General features: G+C 43.4%; 1 protein-coding gene across 1 annotated transcript; it reads left to right on the forward strand.

Annotated features, from left to right (window-relative positions):
* The first annotated feature begins 47 nt into the window (after positions 1 to 47).
* On the forward strand, positions 48 to 14097 carry RIDA (reactive intermediate imine deaminase A). The gene is made up of 6 exons (XM_083451461.1): positions 48 to 285; positions 9383 to 9488; positions 10412 to 10466; positions 11244 to 11312; positions 12152 to 12207; positions 13381 to 14097. Exons 1-6 carry the CDS (start codon positions 221 to 223, stop codon positions 13447 to 13449), a joined length of 420 nt encoding a protein of 139 aa, XP_083307587.1. The 5' UTR covers positions 48 to 220; the 3' UTR covers positions 13450 to 14097.
* Positions 14098 to 15054: the final 957 nt, after the last annotated feature.

Here is a 15054-nt window from a genome sequence, read left to right on the forward strand (position 1 = left end):
GGGCGGCGAGGGACTTAAAGTGCCGTATTTAAAAAACCCCGCGTGGTTTTAGAGCTGGGGGCGGGGCCTTAACTTGCTGAGTGGGAGGCGGGGCCGCCGTTGGCTTTTTGGGGGGCGGGGGCGGGGCGGAGTGGGAGTCGGTTAAAGTTCAAGCGCAAAGAGCCGCCGGCTTCGTTCATCCAGCGGTCCGTTGAGCGAGGAGCTGCTGCTTGTTGCTGCCATGGCCGCCTTAGTGAAGAAGATCATCAGCACCGCGAAGGCTCCAGCTGCTATGGGCCCTTACAGGTAAGGGCAGCGTCCCTCCTTTGTACGTGGACTGCAGTTCACCTGCGGGACTCGCTGCCACAAGATGGGCAGATGCCAGCGGCTTTAGAAAAGGAAGCGGGGGAGGTTTCCAAGGAAATCGCTGGAGGAATCAAGAATGGCCACTAGTCACGATGGCTAAATATTCCAGGAGCAGAGAGAGGCATCATATGTCTCTGAATACAGTGGTTACTTGCTGGGGGGGGGGGTATTGCTAGGCTCTGCAAGCGTGTGAAAAATTCAGGAAGTAAGGCAAAGAGCTTCAAATCGCCCCAAATCTGGAAAGGGCTGCTGTATGTTTGGAAGAAAGCACTTCTTCACCCAGCTGGTGGTAAAACTATGGAACTCCTTCCTGCAGAGACGCAGTGATGCCCACCAACTTGGATGAGATGGATTAATGGATAAGGCTTGCCAATGCCTACTGGCCATGATGGCTATGCTCTGCCTTAATGGCCGAGGGCAGGGTACCAGTTGCTAGAAGGGTCCTGCTTGGATGGTGAATCAGAGGGGCCTTTGGTGGTGGAACACTTGCATTGTATGCAGAAGGACCCATGCTCAATCTCTGCTGCAGATATCAGGTGATGGGAATGACCTGTAGCCTGTCACTTGGAGTAGTCAGACAAATAGTCTGTCTTGGTATTTGGCAATTTCCAGTGTTCTTAAGTGCATTGTTAACTTGCTGTGCCCCAAAATGTGAGGGGAGATGTACTTATTATTATTGTTGTTAACAACATAATATCTGCATGTTTACAGCCAGATCAATTGCTTGTGTAAAGGAGTAATACTTTAAAAAAACCCTCAGTTCAGCCAAAAAAGGAATTGGCTGAAAGTATTATATTCACATATGTGAATACCCCAGATGGGTGGGGTATAAATAATAAATTATTATTATTATTCACTGAGTTCAATACTTCAGTTGTAGTCCTGGGTAGAGCACCGTCTTTAACTAAAAATATTACTTCCTTTTACCAACCTGTAAAAATGCATGATGATAGCTTTTTCTGGCCTCTGGAAAATTTCCCTCAGGGTGACACCTCAGTTTGGCATTCTTTTCTTTTTTTTAACCACCTCCCTGTTGAAGCTACTAATCCTTTCAATTTTTAATAAGGATGTGAAGAACTTTAATACATTTCAAATTTATTCATAAGGCAACCAGAGGCAGGTTGTCATCAAAACCTGAATATATGTAAAGTTTATTGAACTCCTCAAATGGAAAATGCTGTCCTACGCTAAGCTGTCGTAGTAATCTGTCCATTGAGTAAGAGCTGGTTTGCCATTACTGCAGTTTTTAATCATTAACGAAGAAGCTAGCTAGACTAAAAGTTTAATTAGTGTAAAATGAAAAAGGCCAAGGAGTCTCTCTTCAAGGCTAAGTCTGGAGTAAGCTGATATACCTGAATAAGGCATGTTAATAATCTTTAATGAGACTTCAATATTGCAAAAGATATTTTCTTCCCCAATAATAAGAGCTGCAGTCAGCTTTGGTTTCTTAGTTTGTAGTTTCTGTTCTTCACACACTTCAGCATCTGCAAGTAAAGCTATTCTCTTGCATCAAGCAAGACATCAGTTGTAGAATGTGTCATGTTCATAATGTACATACTCTGAGGTGGTCCTGTTCCTAGGTTGTGGTGTTGTTTAGTCGTGTCTGACTTTTCGTGACCCCATGGACCAGAGCACGCCAGGCACTCCTGTCTTCCACTGCCTCCCACAGTTTGGTCAAACTCATGCTGGTTGCTTCGAGAACACTGTCCAACCATCTCGTCCTCTGTCGTCCCCTTCTCCTTTTGCCCTCCATCTTTCCCAACATCAGGGTCTTTTCCAGGGAGTCTTCTCTTCTCATGAGGTGGCCAAAGTACTGGAGCCTCAGCTTCAGGATCTGTCCTTCCAGTGAGCACTCAGGGCTGATTTCCTTAAGAATGGATAGGTTTGATCTTCTTGCAGTCCATGGGGCTCTCAAGAATCTCCTCCAACACCATAATTCAAAAGCATCAATTCTTTGGCGATCAGCCTTCTTTATGGTCCAGCTCTCACTTCCATACATCACTACTGGGAAAACCATAGCTTTAACTATATGGACCTTTGTTGGCAAGGTGATGTCTCTGCTTTTTAAGATGTTCCTAGGTTGTAGTCTGCCATTAATAATAGGTTTGGGTCCATATCTGAATCCAGACCCAGATGAAGGCCTCCTTCCCGTAACACACAGTGGCAATGAGTTTGCATCCGATCTTAAAAATGGAAAGTGTAATTCTGGTGGTTAACAAAAGAGGTTTAAAGACTGTCTCAAGGAAAATCTTTAAAAATGTAGTATAAACTCTGACAGCTGGGAAACACTGGCTTGCGAGTGCTCTAATTGGAGCAATTTAATCTAATTGGAGCCTTTACCAAAGGGTCATGGGCTTTGAAGACGCTCAAACTCAGGACGCAAGGGAGAAACGTGCTAAGAAGGCGGCACTTTTGGCAAACCTTCATCATGATCAACTCCCACCTGGAAACCTATGTCCCCACTGTGGAAGGACATGTGGATCCAGAACTGGCCTCCACGGTCACTTACGGACTCACCGTTAAAACCGTGTTCATGGAAGACAATCTTACTCGGCTACGAGTGATCGCCAAAGAAGGAGGTTGCTAGTGGGTGGAGGGTGCATGTCATGGTCTGGTTGTGGCCTGGATATGGTCAGTGAGCATGGAATGCTGACCTACTGGGGGAAAGCTGTTTGTTGGGAGGCGTGTGGAGAGAAATTGAATGCTCCTTGAAAAACACTGCAGAACCCTGAATAGGAGCACTCTACATTTAATGGCTGGTTTCATCTACATATGCTGAACAATGCTGAGCAGCGGTAATGGGTAGAAAGTAGAAAAATAAGGCACAAGGAGGGGGTGACTTCTAAAGTTCTTAGGAAAAAAAGCTCAACCCCATGTGCTCATCAACGGAAGGGATTTTTATCCTTTTGTGTCATGCGCTTGGCTTTGTTTACCAACTTGTAACCTGTTAGTCTAATTTTTAATGTTCTGCCCCGAACAGCAGAAAGGTTGGTCCCCGGCTAAGCTTGCATCATTTTAGCTTGTTTGAAGGTGTTCCCATTTATAATTGAGTGTTGCAATCTGCTGTTCCAAATTAGTTGGCTAGCGCACCATGTATTTAGGAGAGGCCAATGTTCACTGAGTTGCATGTTAAGGGAATGTTGAGGGCGGTGTCCTTGAGCATTAAATTTGTGCTGAAACAATGCAGTTAAGTGCTTTTTAAAATTTCTTGGGTGTCCATCGTATACTGAAACTTGCAGATAATGTGGTGGTGGTTCATGGATTTCTGTCACTCTGACTGAAAAAGTGTGGTGATATGGTTCTCTCAGCCTGAGTGTTCTTAGAATTGGTGTAGGAATTGGAGTGACCAGCAGAGCATTAGATTAGAATATTTGCAACTGCACTGGTTCCACCAAATAAGAAACTTTTAAGCCTTAGAAGGGGAAGAGAAAACTTGAAATCACATTTATAACCTGTGGCAGATTGCTGCTTTCTGCTTGGTTGTTTGCCAGGTAGCAGTGGTTATTGGCACCAACTGAACAGGCATGCAACTGCCATAAAGCTGTGTGACCCAGCATACTATAGCAAAACCTACCTTGATGAATCTGTTTATATCTTGTCCAGCATACAATATCTGTACCAATAACAACAGCATTTCATAAAACACAATTGGTCTCGTAAAATACCAATAAAGACAGTATGCAATGCAACCTTGAGTAAACTGCAACAATGCTAATGTCCAAAGGCCTGAACAGCCTTTGTGTTTTAATCTGGCGGCTGACTGTCTGCAGTGTAAGTGCCTGCTGAATCATTATGATTATTAATTAAATATCTTTGTTACTTACCATTAGTTTCTTTGGCTTCCATCCAATACTGTAAGTCTCACTGAATTCAATGGGACTTACTTCTGAGTAAGCTGTGCCTAAGATTGCACCCTGAGTTGATTTGGAAAGAGAGCTTTATGGCTGCTTAGTTGTAACCTGCAAGTTTCTAGTACTTCATGTGGATCAAAACTACACGTTATATGTAGTTGTCTGTAACTGTAGCCTGATTTTTTAGATTAAATGGGAAGCAGTCAACAGGGCGCTGTAATCTTGAGCAGAGCATTGGGGGAAGATCCATCTTTCCTCAAACCATTCTCCCACTCAAAATCCCCCCCCCCTTGCTTTTTCTCCCTTTGGATCAGGATTTCTTAGCAGCTGGACAAAGTTATATTGTATTACATGAGAATTTAGAATACTGTAGCTAACTTCAGGACAGAATGAAGAGCAAGATCTTTCTATCACCCCGAAGACCTAGATGTACTGATGCTTATATGTTGAGGATTAAGTCAAGCAAGACTTGTTGGAGACATTTCTGTTCATTTAGACATTTTCAATAACTCATGTAGACTGGTCCTTCACAGTTTTTAATTGAATCAAAATGTTATAACTTTGAGGTTTGTTTTCTTTTTGAATTCATGTTGCTTTGGGTTTAATGGCTCTGTTTTATTTTGTATTGGTTTTTGTTTTTTTACTTGTTCATTATAATCCACCCAGAGAAATTTATGCTGTGGAGCTGCATGCAAACATCATAAATAAATCAAGCAAGCAAGCTCATAGAATCATAGAATCATAGAGTTGGAAGAGACCACAAGGGCCATCGAGTCCAACCCCCTGCCAAGCAGGAAACACCATCAGAGCACTCCTGACATATGGTTGTCAAGCCTCTGCTTAAAGACCTCCAAAGAAGGAGACTCCACCACACTCCTTGGCAGCAAATTCCACTGTCGAACAGCTCTTACTGTCAGGAAGTTCTTCCTAATGTTTAGGTGGAATCTTCTTTCTTGTAGTTTGGATCCATTGCTCCGTGTCCGCTTCTCTGGAGCAGCAGAAAACAACCTTTCTCCCTCCTCTATGTGACATCCTTTTATATATTTGAACATGGCTATCATATCACCCCTTAACCTCCTCTTCTCCAGGCTAAACATGCCCAGCTCCCTTAGCCGATCCTCATAAGGCATTGTTTCCAGGCCTTTGACCATTTTGGTTGCCCTCCTCTGTACACGTTCTAGTTTGTCAGTGTCCTTCTTGAACTGTGGTGCCCAGAACTGGACACAGTACTCCAGGTGAGGTCTGACCAGAGCAGAATACAGTGGCACTATAACTTCCCTTGATCTAGATGCTATACTCCTATTGATGCAGCCCAGAATTGCATTGGCTTTTTTAGCTGCCGCGTCACACTGTTGGCTCATGTTAAGTTTGTGGTCAACCAAGACTCCTAGATCCTTTTCACATGTACTGCTCTCAAGCCAGGTGTCACCCATCTTGTATTTGTGCCTCTCATTTTTTTTGCCCAAGTGCAATACTTTACATTTCTCCCTGTTAAAATTCATCTTGTTTGTTTTGGCCCAGTTCTCTAATCTGTCAAGGTCGTTTTGAAGTGTGATCCTGTCCTCTGGGGTGTTAGCCACCCCTCCCAGTTTGGTGTCATCTGCAAATTTGATCAGGATGCCCTTGAGTCCATCATCCAAGTCGTTGATAAAGATGTTGAATAAGACTGGGCCCAAGACAGAACCCTGTGGCACCCCACTAGTCACTCTTCTCCAGGATGAAGAGGAACCATTGATGAGCACCCTTTGGGTCCGGTCAGTCAGCCAGTTACAAATCCACTGAGTGGTAGCATAGTCAAGACCGCATTTTACCAGCTTCTTTACAAGAATATCATGGGGCACCTTGTCAAATGCCTTGCTGAAATCAAGGTAGACTACATCCACTGCGTTCCCTTCATCTACCAGGCTTGTAATTCTGTCAAAAAATGAGATCAGGTTAGTCTGACATGACTTATTTTTCAGAAATCCATGCTGACTATTGGTGATCACAGCATTCCTTTCTAGGTGCTCACAGATTGTTTGCTTAATGATCTGCTCCAGAATCTTCCCTGGTATTGATGTTAGACTGACTGGGCGGTAATTATTTGGGTCCTCTCTTTTCCCCTTTTTGAAAATAGGGACAACATTTGCCCTCCTCCAGTCTGCCGGGACTTCGCCTGTTCTCCAGGAATTCTCAAAGATGACTGCCAGTGGTTCTGAGATCACATCTGCCAGTTCTTTTAATACTCTTGGATGCAGTTCATCTGGCCCTGGAGACTTGAATACATCTAAACTAGCCAAGTATTCTTGTACTATCTCCTTAGTTATTCTGGGCTGTGTTTCCTCTGCTGAATCATTTCCTCCAAATTCTTCAGGTCGGGCATTGTTTTCTTTATCGGAGAAGACTGAGGCAAAGAAGGCATTGAGGAGTTCAGCCCTTTCTGTGTCCCCTGTTTGCATTTCACCATCTTCTCCTCTGAGTGACCCCACTGTTTCTTTGTTCTTCCTTTTGCTACGAACATACCCATAGAAGCCTTTTTTGTTGCTTTTAACCTCTCTAGCAAGCCTGAGTTCATTCTGTGCTTTAGCTTTTCTGACTTTGTGTCTACACGTGCTGGCTATTTGTTTGAATTCCTCTTTGGTGGTTTCCCCCCTTTTCCATTTTTTGTACACATCCTTTTTTAATCTTAACTCAGTTAAAAGTTCTTTAGATAGCCACCCTGGCTTCTTTAGGCACCTTCCATGTTTCCGTCTCATTGGTATTGCCTGAAGTTGTGCTTTTACTATCTCCCTCTTAACAAACTCCCAGCCATCATGAACTCCCTTTCCTTTTAGTATTACTGTCCATGGGATCTCACCCAGCACTTCCCTAAGTTTTATGAAGTCGGCTTTCTTAAAGTCAAGAAATTGAGTCCTAGTATGCTTGGCTGCTCCTTTCCGTTGTATAGTAAACTTCAGAAGAGCATGATCACTTGCGCCTAATGATCCTTCCACTTCTACCCCATTAACCAGGTCATCGACATTGGTTAGGACCAGATCTAAAATGGCTGTTCCTCTTGTTGCTTCTCCCACTTTCTGGACAATGAAGTTGTCTGCAAGGCCAGTGAGGAATCTGTTTGACCTTATGCTCTTGGCTGAGTTTGACATCCAACAAATATCTGGGTAATTGAAGTCCCCCATTACTACTATCTCCCTTCCTTTTGCATGCTTGGCCATCTGCTCCAGGAAGGCATCATCTATGTCCTCCGTTTGGCTTGGGGATCTATAGTAAACTCCCACAATGAGGTCACTATTATTCTTCTCTCCCTTAATTTTGACCCAAATGCTCTCACTTTGGCTTTGAGGTTCTAAATCTTGGATCTCTTCACAGGTATACACATCCCTGACATATAACGCCACTCCTCCTCCTTTCTTGTCTGGTCTGTTTCTCTGAAATAGATTGTATCCCTCCATTTTTACATTCCAATCGTGGGACTTATCCCACCAGGTTTCAGTGATGCCTATTATGTCATATTTAGTTTGCTGTACCAAGAGCTCAAGCTCATCTTGTTTATTTCCCATGCTTTGTGCATTAGTGTACAGACATTGAAGTCCATTAGTCATTCCCCCGTGTCTCTTATTTAAGGATTTTTTCCTCCCACCACTAGGTCTGCTTGCTGTTTGCTCCATTTGGTCTATGACATTTGGATGATCATCTTCATCAATTAATAGACTCCTACCTTCAGGAGCACTGTCTCCCTCCCCCACATTAGTCAGTTTAAAGCCCTCCTGATGAGGTTTCTTAGTTTTTTGGCAAAAACATTCCTCCCAACCGTTGTGAGGTGCAGCCCATCGCTTGCCAGAAGTCCATCCTCAAGAAACTGCAGTCCGTGATCTAAGAATCCAAACCGTTCCTGTTTACACCATTTGCGAAGCCAGCTGTTTACTTCCACTATTTTCCTCTCTCTCCCTGGGCCCCGTCGTTCAACTGGGAGGACAGATGAGATGACGATTTGTGCATTTAATTGCTTCAATTTCCTGCCCAGAGCCTCGTAGTCTCTTTTGATCTTCTGGAGGCTATTGCTTGCAGTGTCATTGGTTCCCACATGAACCAAGAGGAAGGGGTATTTGTCAGTGGGTTTTATGATTCCTTGCAGTCGTTCAGTTACATCTTGGATCTTAGCCCCGGGGAGACAGCACACTTCCCGAGACATCTTGTCAGGCCCACAGATCACTGCTTCTGTTCCCCTCAGTAAGGAATCCCCTATCACCACTACACGCCTTCTCTTAGGTTTGGTCAGGGTTCTTCCGTGAGCGGTCCGTTCCAAGGTCGCCTGCACATTCCCTGAGGACTGACTTTGCTGCTCATCTTCATATACGTGATCGACTGTAATGAGGGAGAGATCCTCAAATGGAGTCTGCTCTTCGTCTTCCATGCTAGGGGAGAGGACCTCAAAGCGATTGTGTATTTCTAGACAATCAGAGCGAACCCTGGGCCTCCTACTTCTTTGAGTCACGTTTCTCCACATATCGGGCTCCTGTGTTGGTGAACTAGCCGCCTCCTCAGGGGAGTCCCCTGTCTCCTCCTTGGTGGAGACGGTGTGCTCTGTTGCTTCCAAGAAGAGCTCCAGCTCTCTAATTCTTTGGAGCGTAGCTACACGTTCCTCCAGTTGCTGGACTTTGTCTTTTAGGAGGGCAATCAACATGCAATTGCTGCAGGTAAAGCTGCCTGCAACCTTTGGCAAGATGGCAAACATTGCGCAGGAACCGCAGGCGACTGCAGCTGTTCCCTCCCCCTCCATCTTGAGAATGTGTCGTTGGGCTTGAGAGTAGCTCCCCTAAATCTAAAAGATGGTTCAAACTGCGCGCCACAAGAATCACACACACAAGAAACCCCTTTTGGCTCCTTCTTCAGCCGCTGCCCTGCAAACACTGATAAGCTCCTCCCACAGCTAATCACCTGCCTCAACAGAAACCCTGCCCCCTCTGACCTTTGACCAGGGAAAGCAGCTAATCAGCCACAAGAATCACACACACAAGAAACCCCTTTTGGCTCCTTCTTCAGCCGCTTCTCCTTCTCCTTCTTCAGCCGCTGCCCTGCAAACTCATGTCTAAGTTATGAATGGGAAATCTTTGGGAAACCAAAATAAAATACTTTAAGATAGCAAAAAAGTAAATCTTTCTTTCTCTTGTTCTCTCTCTCTGTTTTGCTCTACTACTGAACCTTAGCCAAGCAGTGCTGGTAGACAGGACCATGTATATCGCAGGGCAACTAGGCCTGGATCCCTCAAATGGACAATTTGTACCTGGAGGAACAAAGGAACAAGCCAAAAAGGTGAAACACCGTTATTATTCTGACAATGAGTTTGATGTCATTATTCATGTAGCATAAATTAAATCTTAAGGGCATGTCTGCAAGGCTCAAAACAGAAGATCAGATGTACTGTTTCAACGTGTCCGGTCCTGGGGGGCTGGGTCCCACTTAACCACATAGCTGCCAGGGACCATTGAAGATTTTGGTGCCCTGCACCGAGGGATACTGGATGAGAGTGCCCACGCTTTTCAGGACCCTTTTGGGTTACAGTGCTGAGTAGGAACACACGTTCTGGGCCCCTATTTTGGGAATGGGGAAGGCCATAGCTCAGTGGTAGAGCATCTGTAAAACATCCTAGGAACAACCCCCAGCATCTCTCTGCAGGGCTGGGAGAGACCCCTGTCTGAAATCCCAGAGAACCACTGCCAGTCAGTGTAAATAGATGGTCTGACATCGGCCCTGTGTGACAACCAGCTGCCAAAAACATTTCTATGAGATTTGCATTAATTTTTTTTAAACAGTTGCATTTTATTTATATTGGTGGTTTTGCTATTTTATTATTCTATCTATTTAACTCGCGTGCTGCCTGGAGGCTGATTGCAACAGGTAGTATATATTTATTTATTTGTATAAACAAATAACTGACTAAAATCCCAAGGTTCTTGTGCACATAGTTGCCACTGCAAAGAAAGCTAGTTTTCCTTACGTTTCATTGAAATTAATGGAACGTAGGCTGGTTGTGACTTGACTTGTAAGCACAACTCTTTCTAGATGAGGGCCTTGGTGATTTAACGTTTTGCTGAATTTTGTCATTATAAATTGCTGGTTCCCACCCTGTGTTTCATGGCGTTTTAAAATGGTGCATATGTTGTAACCGGCTGTGACTCCTAGGGGTGAGGTGTGCAAATCCAAATAAATGACTCAAACCCATTTTGTGTGTTTAGGCCCTTCACAATATTGGAGAAATTCTGAAAGCTGCTGGCTGTGACTATGACAATGGTGAGTAGAAGCTATGCTAAATGAGTTACTTCTGAATTATCTTACCTTGAATCAGACAGGAAAAGGAAGTGTCTCTACCTTGTGAGAGACAATGACAGAGGTGGGGCTGCTGTGAATATCTGCAGGGTTGGAATCAAGAACATTCCCTCTTCTCATATTTACATGACATCCCATGTCCCTTTACAAAAAAAAATTCTGGTTGATACAAACATCTTACTGAGCCCCCATTTTGGTGCGTTTTAGGATTTTGAAAGTTCTTACTATGTCACCTTTATTCTTCATGTGAAATTCTGAATTAACAGGTACCAGCAATCTGAACTACCTCCTGGTTACTATTTAACAAAGTGTAAAAGGAGAATTCCTGGGTTCCAAGATCCAAGTTTGGGGCAAGTACTCTTTGGTGAAAAAATCCCAGAAGAATTTTAAAATCACAAAATATGCAGCAACAAAGTAAAGCATAGAAATATAGGCTGGAAACATAGACCTTTAAAATCTGCCCTTCCAAAGTTTCCTTCTTCCCCACTTCCAAACTCTCCAAAGGTCAGATGCATGAGCTTTTCAGAAAAAGTTGCACAGGCAGTAAAACTTGGCTTAGGTACAAAGTGGTGAATGTTCCTAAATTATTGATATAGGAACTCAAGAATGGTTGATACGAGCCATGCGGTTGAGCTGGAGCAACCAGCTCAAACCATAACACATGCTGAAAAATTGTTATTATAGTTTTTTAAAGCTTGATAATTGGGAATGGAGTTTAAAATACCATTTTCTCATGTATAGTGGTGAAGACTACTGTGCTGATGGCTGACATGAAGGACTTTGATGATGTGAATGAAATCTACAAGCAATGTAAATATCGCTACAGCTCTAATGCTTGTGTACCGCCAGCTGTACAAGCAACAATGTTTTGCCCTGTACAAAACATGAAGCAATGTGGTCTCCACCAAGATGGCTTCAGCTGACAAGAGCGACACAGAATGGAATGAGAAAATCCAGATGTGGGGGGGTGGGAGGTGGAAAGAGAATTGTTCTGTTTTTAATGCTCATGCTCTTGTGAGCCCTTTTGTTAAAACAGTCTGTGAGCTGCTTTTTTTGTAATTGGTTATACCCGGTGCTAGGCCCATGGACATAACTTAGTTCCATTAGTTTCTATGTGTCTACTTTGAGTAGGACTTAGTTGGATTCCAGCCAGGCACTATCACTAGAGGACAGCAAAGAGCGGGCCTCGTGAGGAATTATGGCCTAGTGAAAATGTTTATGGGCCTGGAGGGCTGAATTTGACCCCTGGCCTTGACATACCATGACATACAAACAAAGCCCCTCTCAAGGACAGCTGGATTATACAACCTGTATAAATTATGCAAAATATTTTTATTTTGCTTTAGTTAAGTCAAATGAAGAGCTTTATGGGATTTCAGTGCTCTGCTCCTTGATTACTGAAAATTCCTCTTTCTTGTAAGGCATCACTTGGCATTTCCCACATATCTGTAAGCTTTTTCTTGCCTTAAGGCTTAAAAACTTAATACTGATTCTACTTCCTGGGGTTGCATAGTACAAGAATACAGATAGCCTGCTGTATCATTGGTGAATCTATTTACCTAACTCAGCAAGCTGCTGCAAATGTAAGCAAAACTCCGTATTTCATGTTGTCAATATAATCATGGAAATGTCTTTTCTATTCTACTCAGTCTTCAAGTGCAACTTTCCAGCCCGAGCCGCTTACCAAGTTGCTGCTCTGCCAAAAGTAAGTGCTGTTCTATTTCTACAAAACAGCTTCTATACGATTTCTGGCAGATAGAACTGCTAAAATTATTTAGACACAAGGACTTTAAAAACTTAACTTACCAGTAATTTTGAGAATTTACAGAAAGGAGCAGGATATGACTGAGAAGCAAGCCCCATTGAGTTGAGTGGGTTTACTCCCAAGTAAGGGCATATAGGATTTCAGTTTAAGAGTCTTTTGGCACCTTAAAGACCAATAGACGTATTGCGACATTAGCTTTCATAGACTAGAGCACATGTTTAGAAGACATGAAGTGTAATCCTAAATGGATTGTTTAGAGCCAAACAAGCATGAAACTTAAGAGACTGTGTGTGACAATTCCATGTAAAGCTTAACGTATTCAAGATATGCTTTGTGACCATTTATAATAGCACTATCAGGTGTCGTTGTGAATGGCTGCAGTGCTTGTTTACATTTAAGCTTTGCATAGAATTCTCATAGACAACAGCACCTCTCACATTTTTACAGCTTTTACGTGGCATGAAGGGCTGCAAATTTTATACATGCCCCCTCCAGCAAGTGGAAGTGCTTTCTATTACACAGAAGCCACCATTGGCATATAGACCCTTGGAGTCTAAGGAGGATTAAATTGGAATGGACACAAAGCTGTGGGGTGCAAAAGACGCCTGCACTGATTTTATAATGCAGTTGTTTGACATCGGTCCAGGACCTACGTACTCATGAGACCGCCTCTCCTGGTATGCCCCGTAGAGGACCTTAAGGTCCACAGATAACACTTTGGAGGTGCAAAGTAGCAAGGTGGTTAGATTGGTCTCAACTAGGGCCAGGGCCTTTTCAGTACTGGCCCCGACTTGGTGGAACACTCTGTAACAACAGACTAGGGCCCTGCGGGACTTGACATCTTTCTGCAGGGCCTGCAAGACAGAGGTGTTCCGCCTGGCCTTTGGTTTGGACTCAGTCTGACCCTTATTTCCCTCCCCTAACGGTTTTGATCTATGGGCTACTTTAAAAATGAGGCTGCATTTTAAATTGCATTTTAACCTGTATTTTAAATTGGTGGGTTTTTTTCCTATTATGTTTTTATTGTAATTTTACTGGTGTTAGCCGTCCTGAGCCTGGCTCTGGCCGGGGAGGGCGGGGTATAAATAAAATTTATTATTATCTTCCCTACAGGGTGCTCGTGTGGAGATTGAAGCTATTGCCGTCACTGGACCTCTGCAAGATGCCCCACCACGACTATAAATTTAGTTGTTCTTGGTATTTCCTTTCCACAGGATCAGGAATGATTTGTGTAGGGAGTTCAGTTCTGACACTGGCTTCATATAATGTAGTCAAATTCAGGACTGGGATCCTACATGAATTCTTCTGGCAAAGATCCTCCTCCCGCATCCCCTTTCTACTGTGCCATAAATGCTCTGAGCCCTTGCAGGATTTGGTACACATGAAGCTCATTAAAGATCTGAATACTTGGGTACATCTTGGCCCTTGAAGCAGTATTTTGAGGGAGACTGTGAAATAGTTTATAGAAAAAAATTAATGTAGATTCATTCCGTAGTGATTAGAAGCCAAGATCGCATTCTTGCTATGCACTACATTAAGCAACCCTACCCATAAAAATGTTTGACGGAAAGACTATGATGGATTCTTTCAGAATACTGTATTGGAGGTGGATGTTAACTTTAGATTTAGCCACTTTGAACAACATAGTCTTGGACTTCTGTCCTGACCCCATCTGACTTACTAAACAACCTAATGTTGATGCCAATTTTATACTGAGAGGATCTTTTGAGGTGTTTTGTATTTTTAAATAACATTACCTTCAAAATTAGCTAATTTTAATTAACTTTGTGGTTGTGGGGGTGTTACATAATAAACCAGTTGCATAAAGTATCAGATTTAGACTTGTTTCTTCATTCATAAATAAAATTATATATTTATAGCCTTAAGAATTAAGGTACCTCTGTAGGAACCAGTTACACAAACCAAGCATGGAATACAGGTGTGAGAAGAATTTAAGGAGCTTTTTTGAGCACTCCATATTACCTGCACTTAGTATGGGACATGTACTGAGGCAAATGCATTAAAAATGGCAATAAACTATTTTTTTCCTGTAATTATTTAACTCTGAAGACTAAATGGGCAGATAGTCCCTTCCATCACAAACATGCAATCCAGCTTTGAAGACTACTTCACCAGACTGAACCCATTTGGAGAGAGGAAAATAATGTATGTACCAGTGGCAACAGAAGAGTGTCTTGGTGCTGCCATTATGAAAGTTCTAGGCAAAATATTTTAGTGTGTATGTGCCTAGAAGTGTGAGTGGCCTGAATACCCCACACTAAAGCTTTTACATAGAAGTATTGCCTGAGTAGTAGGGATGTGGGTGGTGCTGTGGGTTAAACCGCAGAGCCTTGGACTCTCCGATCAGAAGGTCAGCTGTTCGAATCCCCGCAATGGGGTGAGCTCCCTTTGCTCGGTCCCTGCTCCTGCCAACCTAGCAGTTCGAAAGCACGTCAAAGTGCAAGTAGATAAATAGGTACCGCTCCGGCGGGAAGGTAAACGCTGTTTCCGTGCACTGCTCTGGTTCTCCAGAAGTGGCTTAGTCATGCTGGCCACATAACCCGGAAGCTGTACGCCGGCTCCCTCAGCCAATAAAGCGAGATGAGCGCCGCAACCCCAGAGTCGGCCACGACTGGACCTAATGGTCAGGGGTCCCCTTTACCTTTTTATTGCCTGAGTAGAAGGATAGAATTATCTGTCACAGCACTACACTCTTCAGCATTCTCAAAAGCTAATGGTATGTTACAAAAATCTATCTAAAAGGCCCCTTAACAGGCCTCCCAGGAC

Source organism: Podarcis tiliguerta (assembly GCF_965153285.1).
Source record: "Podarcis tiliguerta genome assembly, chromosome: 7".
NCBI classification, from domain to species: Eukaryota; Metazoa; Chordata; class Lepidosauria; order Squamata; family Lacertidae; genus Podarcis; species Podarcis tiliguerta.